Source organism: Convolutriloba macropyga, chromosome 9 (genome assembly GCF_964194025.1).
Source record: "Convolutriloba macropyga chromosome 9, txConMacr16.3, whole genome shotgun sequence".
Taxonomy (NCBI): domain Eukaryota; kingdom Metazoa; phylum Xenacoelomorpha; order Acoela; family Convolutidae; genus Convolutriloba; species Convolutriloba macropyga.
The window spans coordinates 7,074,296-7,086,361 of record NC_134476.1 but is presented as its reverse complement, the minus strand read 5'-3'; the positions used below and the strand labels follow the sequence as shown (position 1 = coordinate 7,086,361).

Here is a 12,066-nt window from a genome sequence, read left to right as displayed (position 1 = left end):
GTCTTCTGCGAGCAATTCGCCCGACTTAAGTCGCCTGAGATGTCATGCTATCGTCTTCTGGAATGAACGAGTGAAAACCTTTAGCCGAATACTTGATGCCTTTGCAACTTTTGCTTTTTTGAAATTGTTGCATTACTGCTTTTCAGAAAAACCAGCAAGATTCAGTTTCAGCTGGCTACTATTAAAATGCACTAAGAAGAAGTAGGTAGGTTGGAAGAAAAATGTTGAGGTTGGACACTGCGTCCTCACGGCGTTTCGTCGAAGCCTCGTATCGTGACCAGTTATAGATTTCCTTTAGATCGTTTTATTTGGAAAGTACCCGTCTGTCCGTGTCAGACTAAGACAGCTTTGATTTTTATTTTAATTCAGAACAAAGTGCAACATCATAGGTCAGACACCGTCCAAGTTTTCTTCATCAGTGAAAGAAATCCAGAAAAACAATAGTTTTTCTGCATTTTTAAACAAACCCATGCTGTTTATTACCGCATTTTTAGAGGTCAGTTGTTTTGTTCTTTGAGTCCTTTCAACTTATTTCCTAAATGCTTATTTAGATTACGAAATAGATTACAATCTGCTTTTGAACCAATTTCTGCGTGAATACTTTGTTCTACTTTTTCAGTTTTAGGGGATTAAATCGATTAAAAACTTTACAAAAAAACACTATTCTTGATAAAATTGATAACAAGACAGAAAGCTATCGGCTATTATTTTAGTTCATCAGTTTGGCATTTGACTCAATACAGATATTTTTCTTGTATTTAGTAATCAATTCAAAAAGCCTTGTGCAAAAAACTTTACTTTGCGCGCTTTATATTTGTTATGAAGTCAAAACGTTTTAGTTTGCTTGCAATAAAAAAAATTAACTGTCAGAAAGCTGCTTTTTGTGCAAAACTCTTTAACAGTTAGTTCACTTTGAGTTTTGTGCTTTTGGACGCATTCATCTAACCATTCAACTTTCCATCCTCAGAAATGAAATAATTTGGCTAATCTTCTGGATAACAAGTGTCCCCGTGCATTAAGAGGAGCTCTACAAGTCTGATTTTACTTTCTTCTGAAAGTGCTGAAGAATTTTAATTTAGCATAGGCTATCAATTATCAGAGACCCTCAACGTTAGTTGGTCATGACAATGTGGCAGAATTAAGACGATTTCTTGAAAACGTTCAAATGAACAGGTCTAATTGATTTCCAAAGAGACGGGATTGTTGCTCAAAAAGCGTACGCCAGCCACTGAATAGCTATTTAGGCGCTCTTTTCGTTTTCGAAATTTGTTTCATCTTTTGATTTCCTTTGGTGTTTGACGTCTGCCTTACCGCTCTCACTGTTTTGTTTCATTCAGCGCATTTAGGCGAATACAGTCAAGGTCAAAAATCGAAAGCAAAAACGCGATAAACCAATAAAGCCCGGGCGCTAAGACTTGTTTAAAGCCTTAACGCATAATGTTATCAAAATTCCGGTGCATATACTGCTAATTGGTTTTAATACAAAGTTTATTGTCCTCCAATTTTTCTAGACTTATTTAAGCAATCGTTCTCGAAAAACATTAAGAAATTAGGCTGCTATCAATTTTTCATTTTTTACTGCGGTTTTAATCTTATTAATCTTAACGTAGGTCACTGAGGTCAATGACTGCTATTTTCCCGAAGTCTGCCGGCCATGTTTTTATGGGAGGTAGAATATAACTACAAAAAATCAGAAAAATCACCAAACTATCGCATACTGAATATTTTAAACTATCTATATACAACTGAATTTCTTCGACCAAAATGAAATTCGCCTATATGACCTCTCAATTAGTTCTAAGAATTAAACCCCACGGAAAAACAAACGGTCTGATCTCGAAAGGAAAAAATACTAAGTCGCACGGGCAGCGAAGGCATGGTCGAATGCGCAGCTTTTATCAGTCAAGCGGCATTATATTCCCGTGGAGATATTTTTGTCGAATGGTTTTTCTAAAATGAGGGTTTTTAGAACGCTCCTGGTTAGATTAAGAACCAAAACTTGAAACGAAGCAGAAGTTTCCTCTGGAGAGAAAATTTGCGAATTACCCGTCTCATATGACTTGCACCATGTGTCATGAGAATGGCTTCGTGAAGTTCTTGTGAGAATTACTTGAAGTTTCTTACTGCCAAAATATAGAATGGAATTTGAATAATTATTTGCTCTCAAACAAAGTTTGTAGCAAATGTAAAAGTCCTGTCGGTCTTTTTATGCGATTTTTCACCGATTTTTCGTCTATGACCCATTTGACTTTTCGTCCTTAAAAACGGGATAAACAGGTAGCGCCCAGCGGACATTAAGTGCTCTTAGAGCCGTTCAGCCCACTAGTCCCCAAGGATGCGATTCACAGAAACTGTTTTGGAGACTTACTTATTGTGTAAAGAGAGGTTCTTAGAGGTTGACCCCCCAACCCCAACCGTTGCCCTCCCCCACTTTTCCCCATCAGCCCCCCCCCACGATGCACACCACCCCGCGCTGCGCTCTCTCACGCCCTTTCAATTAGGCTAAAGCTAGTCTCGCTAAAACGTAGCTAGCTACTGATAAAGCCAACCGCTCGCCTGTTTGAGAGCAACTTGCCCGATGTTAGTCGGTTATGTTTGCTAAACACAATCTTGTGGGACCAAACCACGTGGGAACAAAAATGTCTGCGAAAAGTGGCAGAAGTATAATGACTGCTGCAAGGAAAAAATGACCGAGCCTTAGTAATGCCTAGTAGTTCAGAAATGTATTTTTGTTTGCAGTCTCCTATTTCTCCTCAATGGCAGATTACACAAATCTGGAGAAGCTGTACAAGGCACTTGGCAGACATAGAGACATGTTCTACCTTCTGCTACGCAAAGCTAACAAGTCAGTGCAATCTTTTTTAATTAAAGAATTTGAAATATTTTCTGATCAATTATTATGATCAATGTCCACCCAAAGCTGTCTGATCTATGATTTAATTCGTAACTGAACAGGTTGTGCTAGCAAATTCTGTCAACTTTGTTTTAATTCATATCGGATCAATCTATCAATGGTGAAATGTGGTTAATTGATTACGTGATATGAATACTGCTTCTGAAAATGCTGCATTTGAAATAGTAGTTGAATTGATGACGAAAATTGCTGATTCTCGATAAAATTTTTTTTTATAGAATGAGGAGTTGTGTGGTTTATAGGAATGGTGATTATAGCTGCAAAGCTGTAAGCTGCGCGAAGCCATATTGCGGTGCTCTTGGTTTTTTACAATTCAAAGAGTTTGAATTGTATTGGGGCGCTGTCTTTTTTACGACTCGAAGAGGAGTATTGGAGAAGTCCTTTTTTTAATCAATTTTTGGAGTGAATTTTGAAGCGGGAAATGAAACGCGTGAAAAAATTTGGAGTGATTTTGGTGCTGAACAAAAGTGAAGAGCGGAGCGAAAAGAGAGTGGTTTTTGTTCACACCGCTGTTTTTGAGAGAGCGAGAAATTGATGTGTGAAAAAATTTTTTCTAAGCGAGCGAAATTTTTTTCTTCACGTGCGGCTTTTAAAAGCAGTTTTTTGCAACTTTTGATGGTTATGAAGTTTGATTATGATATTGTATTAGTTTTAGGTTTGTTTTGATAGGAATTGAAGGTTTCAAGTAGTTAATTTGATTTTTAATGCTAATTTGGAGGTTTTTGATCAGGTTTGCTGATTTTTAGACGAAATATAACGGTTTTTTACCTGTTTTTTTTTGTTTTACTGTTTAAATGGGATTTGAATAGAAGCTTGTTAATTAAGGAATTGTCAGATACCAATTGACTAAAGTTTTGTTGGTATAAATCATTTTTTTCTAAGGAAAAATGACCGAAAAATTGAGAAATTTTAAACCATTTTTCTCAATTTTTGCAGTTGTTTTTTTAAAATCTTACTCAAGTGTCTTACCCATCCTTTTATAACTTGCCCATTGTTTGGCAGGTTTTTCATTGCTCTATTTGCAAAAGAACCTTATTCGGCTTTGTTTCCTTGTACTATTAAAAAAACTCATTTAGTTTTTATAGTTTTTTGTTGAATTTGTTTTTGAATGCCGTTTCTATTCCTTAATTTTTTATGGCATTTGTGGAGGTTTAGGATTCATAATAGTTGTTCTAGTTGTTTAGTAATAAGTATGGGCAATATTGGATATTAATAATTTTGTTGACAAAAATATGACAAAAAATGGCGAAAATTGGAACTATTTTTCTTAATTTTTTTCTTTGCAGTTTTTCAGGTTTTTTTTATGTTTTTGAGACAAGTTTCTTAGACTATTATGACTTGTCTATTGTTTTTGCGAGCATCTGGATGCCCTATTGTCTGAAAAGAATTTTTCTTTGGATTTATATGCTTTTGTAATAAGAAATATACTAACTTTTTCCAGTTTTTTAGTGCAAGTTGTTTTTAAGAGCTTTTTTTCATAATTTGGCCTCAAGTATTTTTAAAACATTCACTTAAGTGGTTTTAGTAAGTACTAGTAGTTTTGATGAAGTAATTTTGGCAGAGATAGTTATTTCGGGATCTCAAGTTATGATCAGATTTTTTTTTTATTTTAACAGATTCGATTTTTTTTTACTTTGTTTTATGGTTTGCTTTCGAGAAAATCATAAATTAGTGGAGGCAAGTTTTTTTCTGATGAGTAGGCAAGTTTTTGGATGGCGGTTAAATAGATTTTCACTTCGAGTCGTTTTCGGAATTCTTCGGGCTATTTTTTTTAAGTTCTGTTCACACATTTTCATGATTTTTGAAGTCAAATAGGAGTAGTGATTTTGGTCAAGCCGAAACAGGAAGTGGAGCGAAAAAGCGAGTGGTTTTGCGGCGTAAATTTTTTTGCTCCAAATTTAAAGTAGAGTGAGAAAACGGTGTTTGAACAAAAATTCGCTTTCTCGCTAGTGGTTTTTTGTTCACATGCGGCAATTTGACTTTGATTTATTCAGTTTTTTCTTTTTTGGTTCTAGTTTTCTGTTTAGTTAATGAAAATTCTTTGAATTGTACGTCCTGTTATGTTTATTTGTTTCGTCGTCTGACGCCTTTTTTTCGTTTTACATTTGTTCACACAGCAAAGCTGAAAATGTCAAATTTTCTGAATGACTTCTTCCGCTCACTAACGGCTTTTGCGCGCGTAACGTCATTTCTCACTCGCTTTAGCAAACGTTTTTTGGTTATTTGCGTGATGCGATTTTGATCATACGTGACTTACCTCACTCAATAAAATGACTTTTGCACTTAAGTTTAATTTGAATTTGTTTAAGGTCAGCGGAACTCATTTGTGCAGTAAAGGTCCCTAATAAAAGGCTTCTGCGGACTGAATTTTAACAACCTTTATCAATTTTTCGCTTAAATTTTTTTTACTTAGTTTTTTGAGCGTCGTCGATTTTTCAATTTAGATCTGTATCTGTTTCTATCTCTATTATATGACACGCAGGTCTATTCTTTCGCAGCTATTCCGGCAATCTGCCAGCTATGTTCTGGAATGAAATCATCAGTTAAATGACAGTTTAAAGATAAAGTGGGGTGGTTCTGAGATAATTGTCACCTTACTCAAAAGTATCCCAGAAAGTCGTTCTGAATGTGGAGAAGTGTTTCTGAACATAGTCAGTGATGTTTACCCAAAGCTGTCTGATCTATGATTTACTTCATAACTGAACAAGATGTATCCGCATATTCGATCAGTTTTGTTTTAATTGATATCAATATTAAGATAGGATTAATAGCAGCCTTCATTTTCTCAGCCGGCTATTATAGTGGGATTACTGTAATTCAAAGATTCTGAATTGTATTGGGGCGCTGTCTTTTTACGACTCTGAGAATTGGAGAAGTCCTTGCTTAATCATTTTTATTGGAGTGAATTTTGAGGGAAATGAAACGCGTGAAAACAGTGGTTTAGGTGTCGAAAAAATTTGGAAATTGAAGCGATAAGTGTTTTTTTTTGTTCATACTGCTGTTTTCGAGAGCGAGAATTTCGGGAATACACAAATTTTCTAAGCGATCGAAATTTTATCACGTGCTGCATTTTCAAGCAGTTTGTTTGGTTTTAACCAATTTTTGACTTTAACTTTCATTAATAGGTTTGATTGGACTAAGTTAATTGCTTTCTGTTTGTGTTAATAGTATTCTTAAAGTTCTCGGTAATTAATAAGAATTTTTAACTAATTTTTGGTTTTCAGCTATTTTGATGATTTTTTGGCCATTTTTGCAACTTTCTGAATTGGAAAAACGCTCAGATTTACCAATTGATTACAGTTTAATTTGCAAAACTATTAATTTTTGTGGTCTTTGTCAAAAAAAATAGGGCGAGTTAAAACTGTTTTTTGTTAATTTCTTGCAGTTTTTCTATTTTTGACAAGTTTGTGAACCTTTCGTGGCTTTCCTATTGTTGCTTGAGCTTTTCTTCTCAGTGTATTTTATAAAAGGATATCATTGAAGTTTTCAAAATTTTGATTGTTTTCAGATGTTAAATATTTCATGAATTGACTGTTTTTTTTTTTCGTTTTTGTAGTTGTTTTTTTTGTCAGAGACGACTCTTCGAAACTTTTTCTCAATTCTTGCGGTGTTTTTTTGTTTTGATGTGAGCGAGCGAACAATAAACCCGAAGTGGACTTGAGTTGATTCCGGAGTTTCCCGCTATGTTTTTTTAAGATCTTTCCACACATTTTCATGATTTTTGAAGTCAAATTGAAGTGACGATTTTTTCACGCCTGAACAGGAAGCCAGTAGTTTTGCGTCAATGTTTCTGCTCTATTTTGCTCAATATATGGCTCAAATGGTCTATGAACAATATTTCGTTCTCTGGATTTTTTCTTCACATGCAGCTTTTTGACTTTTACTGTTTTTTTTTTCAATTTTTTGCATCTGGTTTCTCTGTAAATGGTTTTCCTAATTCACTCGTTGTCCATTCTAGGTCTTTAGTCAACAAAAATTCTTTGATTGTGTCGGGAACTGTCTTGCTATTCATTTGTACTTAGTTGTATAAAAATTTTCGCTTTACTTTAGTTCACAGCTTGTTCAACCTTTTGCGTGTGACTTTTTTGACATCTTTAAGGCTAGCCTCACCATTCTCTCATTCCGCTAAAATTGCTTTCAAACAATAATTGCTCAGCCGAGCAACCAATGAACAGAGTTAAAAAACGAAATCAAAAATAGAAACCAAATAAACCCATGAAGCCAAATTTTAGATGCACGGTTCTTGAACTTTGTTTTTAAAAGTCTTCGTTAGAATCTCGAATGCTTTTTGGTAGTAATACTAGCACTTACGTCCTCTCACTTTGAAACAGGTGTATGTCTAATTGTGAAATGAAACCACTGGAGTTTGCACTTAATGTTTTTTTGTACAATATTTTCATTTTTTTCTGTTCTTTCAATCACATACTGGTTAATGGGAATCCGCGCCCATTGAGGGTAGCCTCCCTGAGCTTAAACTGCCAGTAACGACCAAAACCAATCTGCCGACCTTATGTTTGTTTAAATGATACTAGATCAATGTAATTTGATCGATTACCTGAATGAATGATTCGTTGCCGATAATGATGTTTACCCAAAGCTGTCTGACATCTGATATGACTTCATTTCTGACAATGTCAGTTTCTTGATTTGTTTAATATATCGAAATATAAATCTGTTCAAAAGCAAATTGGCGTTTTTAATTTGAATTATGGAAATTTTTGGCCTAGCTTGCTTTTTAAATCGTTTGACGCGCTTTCTCTTGAAAACGGAAATGCTGTGATGAATACCCTTAGATTTGACTAACTGATTGTAATCTCGTTAAGCTGATATAGAATTTTCGTCTGTAAATTTCTTTTTCTGTACACTTAATTGCCTGATTATTTTGATACGCCTCATGGATTGTTCTCGTTAGGTCGACCTCGGTTCACCGTGAAATTCAGGCTTTAAGTTGCTCTTGGAGCCTTACGCCTTACTAGAATCGAAGTGGGCGGTTCGTAGTCTTCGAAGTTTTGAATTAAAAATGCCTCAGCCTTCACTCGCATCACCCCCTCCCCTAGTGCTAACATCTTTAAGCCTCAGTTGACTACTCCAGAAACCAACTGCTCGCCGTCTTTTGAGAGCAATTCGCGCGACGTTAGTCTGTTATGTTTGATTTTCCAAGTCAATGGTAGTACTGAGAAGCTCTGATTTACTCGATTTTAATGAATGATGAAAGATGTCATTGATTACCTGAAAAGATGAAACTTTCGTTCTTCTGATTGGACTAAGAACCAAGAATACAGTAGCCTTCATATTCAGAATTTCGTACATGAGGTGTTTTGACCTCGATTTTCGTTAAGCAATAATATTGAACGGAATAAGAGGATGAAATCTGATGTAGCTCAATGGTTCAAATTGTGATTTTGATTGTGAAGATAAAGTAATCTCTCCCCTTCTAGTTAGTTCTGGACAGATGATGATCTTCATAGTTTTGATACCTGATTTTAATCTCGTTAAGCTGACATACGTGGAATAAAATGGAAGCAAAAATTGAGTCCTAGTTTTCATGTTGTCGATCTTTTCTGAGGTAATGGTTTTGTTGAATTGTTTGTGAAAGTTGTCGCCAAAAATTTGATGTACATGGTTTAGATGAGTTAAATTATAAATCATATTACACTCTTCGATCCGTTAAAATGCGGGCTTGTTTTGGACATGATAAAATTGTCCTTGAATAGTTCAGTTATTCTTTCGCCCAATAAAATTCACTGTGTTCCCTCTCCTGTTATAGAAAGTAAAAATAGTGTTTGTGTAGAGCTGTCAATTGATCATTTTTCGTTTTATAGTTTTCTTTAAAAACAATTGTGTTCCTTAGAAACAATAACTAATTCTTGATTAGATAACCTGCCTGAAAGGTGATGTACTGTTTGCCCTCTGATTCAATGAAGATCTCTGATGACTGAACCCCTTTTACAGCTATAATTCTCTATCGTTTGAAGACAAGCATGAGCTTGGCTGACCTGACCATAATTTCTGTTACTCAACTCTTGTTTGAGGTGTCTCATTTTAAAATTCAGATTGTATCGATAGAATGCGGCGGGTAATAGTCAAAATCTAAAGCTTAATGCGAGGTGTAATTTTTTGCGCCTTGTTTTTGATTGTTGCTATTGAAGTTGGTAGCCTTTTTTAAGCTCTCGTTAATTGCTCCCTTAAGCCTTATTTGAGCATCGTTAGGCCTTATTTTTAATTACTCCCAAATACAGTTTGTACCTTTTTTAATCTCTCGTTAAGCTGGCATACTTGAAAAAAATTCTGAGGTAATTTTTTTGCTAATATGTTGGCGATGTGATAGTGTTCCAAAAAATTTGATGTACATGGTTTAGATGAGTTAAATTGTCAATCATATTACTCTTCTCCGTTAATATGCGGGGATGTTTTGGACCTTGTTGCTAGTCATGTTAACCCAAAAGTTGTCTGAAACATGATAAAGTGTCTCTGAACAGTCGTTTTTCTTTAGCCCAATTCAATTCACTTTGTTTCCCCTCTTGGTTATGGTAAGTAATTTTGATTAGGAAGCACGATTTTAGTAGCCTTGTTATTCTGAAATTCGTGCATGAGGTGTTTTGATCTCGCCTTTCTTTAAGCAATAATATTGAACGGAATCAGAGACTGAAATTTGATGTAGCTAAATGCTTCAAATTGTGATTTTAATTGTCAAGATTAAGTAATCTCTCCCCTTCTAGTTACTTCTGGACAGATGATGATCTTCATGGTTTTGATACCTGATTTTAATCTCGTTAAGCTGAGAGACGTGGAATAAAATGGAAGCAATAATTGAGCCCTAGTTTTCATGTTGCTCTTTTCTGAGGTAATCGTTTTGTTGAATTGTTGGTGATAGTTGTTGCCAAAAGTTTGATGTACATGGTTTAGATGAGTTAAATTGTAAATCATATTACACTCTTGGATCCGTTAAAATGCGGGTATGTTTTGGACATGATAAAACTGTCCTTGAATAGTTCGGTTATTCTTTCGCCCATTAAAATTCACTGTGTTCCCTCTCCTGTTTATGGAAAGTAAAAATAGTGTTTGTGTAGAGCTGTCAATTGATCAGTTTTCGTTTTATAGTTTTCTTTAAAAACAATTGTGTTCCTTAGAAACAACAACTAATTCTTGATTAGATAACCTGCCTGAAAGGTGATGTACTTTTTGCCCTCTGATTCAATGAAGATCTCTGATGACTGAACCCCTTTTACAGCTATAATTCTCTACCGTTTGAATACAAGCATGAGCTTGGCTGACCTGACCATAATTTCTGTTACTCAACTCTTGTTTGAGATGTCTCATTTTAAAATTCAGATTGTATCGATAGAATGCGGCGGGTAATAGTCAAAATCTAAAGCTTAATGCGAGGTGTAATTTTTTGCGCCTTGTTTTTGATTGTTGCTATTGAAGTTGGTAGCCTTTTTTAAGCTCTCGTTAATTGCTCCCATAAGCCTTATTTGAGCATCGTTAGGCCTTATTTTTAATTACTCCCAAATACAGTTGGTACCTTTTTTTAATCTCTCGTTAAGCTGGCATACTTGAAAAAATTCTGAGGTAATTTTGTTGCTAATATGTTGGCGATGTGATAGTGTTGCCAAAAATTTGATGTACATGGTTTAGATGAGTTAAATTGTAAATCATATTACTCTTCGCTCCGTTAATATGCGGGATATTTTGACCTTTTTGCTGGTCATGTTAACCCAAAAGTTGTCTGAAACATGATAGAAAGTGTCCCTGAGTAGTTGTTTTTCTTTAGCCCAATTCAATTCACTTTTTCCCCTCCTGGTTATGGAAAGTAATTTTGATTAGGAACCAAGATTATAGTAGCCTTGTTATTCAGGAAATTTGTGCATGAGGTGTTTTGACCTCGCCTTTCTTTAGCAATAATATTAAACGGAAAAGAGATTGGAATTTGATGTAGCTGAATGGTTCAAATTGTGATTTTAATTGTCAAGATTAAGTAATCTCTCCCCTTCTAGTTAGTTCTGGACAGATGATGATCTTCATGGTTTTGATACCTGATTTTAGTCTCGTTAAGCTGACATACGTGGAATAAAATGGAAGCAATAATTGAGCCCTAGTTTTCATGTTGCTCTTTTCTGAGGTAATCGTTTTGTTGAATTGTTGGTGATAGTTGTTGCCAAAAGTTTGATGTACATGGTTTAGATGAGTTAAATTGTAAATCATATTACACTCTTGGATCCGTTAAAATGCGGGTATGTTTTGGACATGATAAAACTGTCCTTGAATTGTTAAGTTATTCTTTCGCCCAATAAAATTCACTGTGTTCCCTCTCCTGTTTATGGAAAGTAAAAATAGTGTTTGTGTAGAGCTGTCAATTGATCAGTTTTCGTTTTATAGTTTTCTTTAAAAACAATTGTGTTCCTTAGAAACAATAACTAATTCTTGATTAGATAACCTGCCTGAAAGGTGATGTACTGTTTGCCCTCTGATTCAATGAAGATCTTTGATGACTGAACCCCTTTTACAGCTATAATTCTCTATCGTTTGAAGACAAGCATGAGCTTGGCTGACCTGACCATAATTTCTGTTACTCAACTCTTGTTTGAGGTGTCCCATTTTATAATTCAGATTGTATCGACAGAATGCGGCGGGTAATAGTGAAAATCTAAAGCTTAATGCGAGGTGTAATTTTTTGCGCCTTGTTTTTGATTGTTGCTATTGAAGTTGGTAGCCTTTTTTAAGCTCTCGTTAATTGCTCCCTTAAGCCTTATTTGAGCATCGTTAGGCCTTATTTTTAATTACTCCCAAATACAGTTGGTACCTTTTTTAATCTCTCGTTAAGCTGGCATACTTGAAAAAATTCTGAGGTAATTTTGTTGCTAATATGTTGGCGATGTGATAGTGTTGCCAAAAATTTGATGTACATGGTTTAGATGAGTTAAATTGTAAAACATATTACTCTTCGCTCCGTTAATATGCGGGATATTTTGACCTTTTTCATGTCAAGCTTGTCATGTTAACCCAAAAGTTGTCTGAAGGGCTTTTCAGACAAAGTTGTCAGGCTTGTCATGTTAACCCAAAAGTTGTCTGAAACTTGATAGAAAGTGTCCCTGAATAGTTGTTTTTCTTTAGCCCAATTCAATTCACTTTCTTTCCCCCCCTGGTTATGG

General features: G+C 35.1%; 1 protein-coding gene across 1 annotated transcript in view; it reads left to right on the top strand.

Moving 5' to 3' along the window:
* The window catches only part of LOC142345583 (spermatogenesis-defective protein 39 homolog), a 69,851-nt gene that overhangs the window by 18,670 nt on the left and 39,115 nt on the right, over positions 1-12,066 (top strand). Inside the window, exon 5 of the mRNA XM_075397704.1 lies at positions 2,740-2,845. Within this exon, the coding sequence (XP_075253819.1) occupies positions 2,740-2,845 (106 nt within the window). The remainder of the gene's footprint in view (positions 1-2,739; positions 2,846-12,066) is intronic.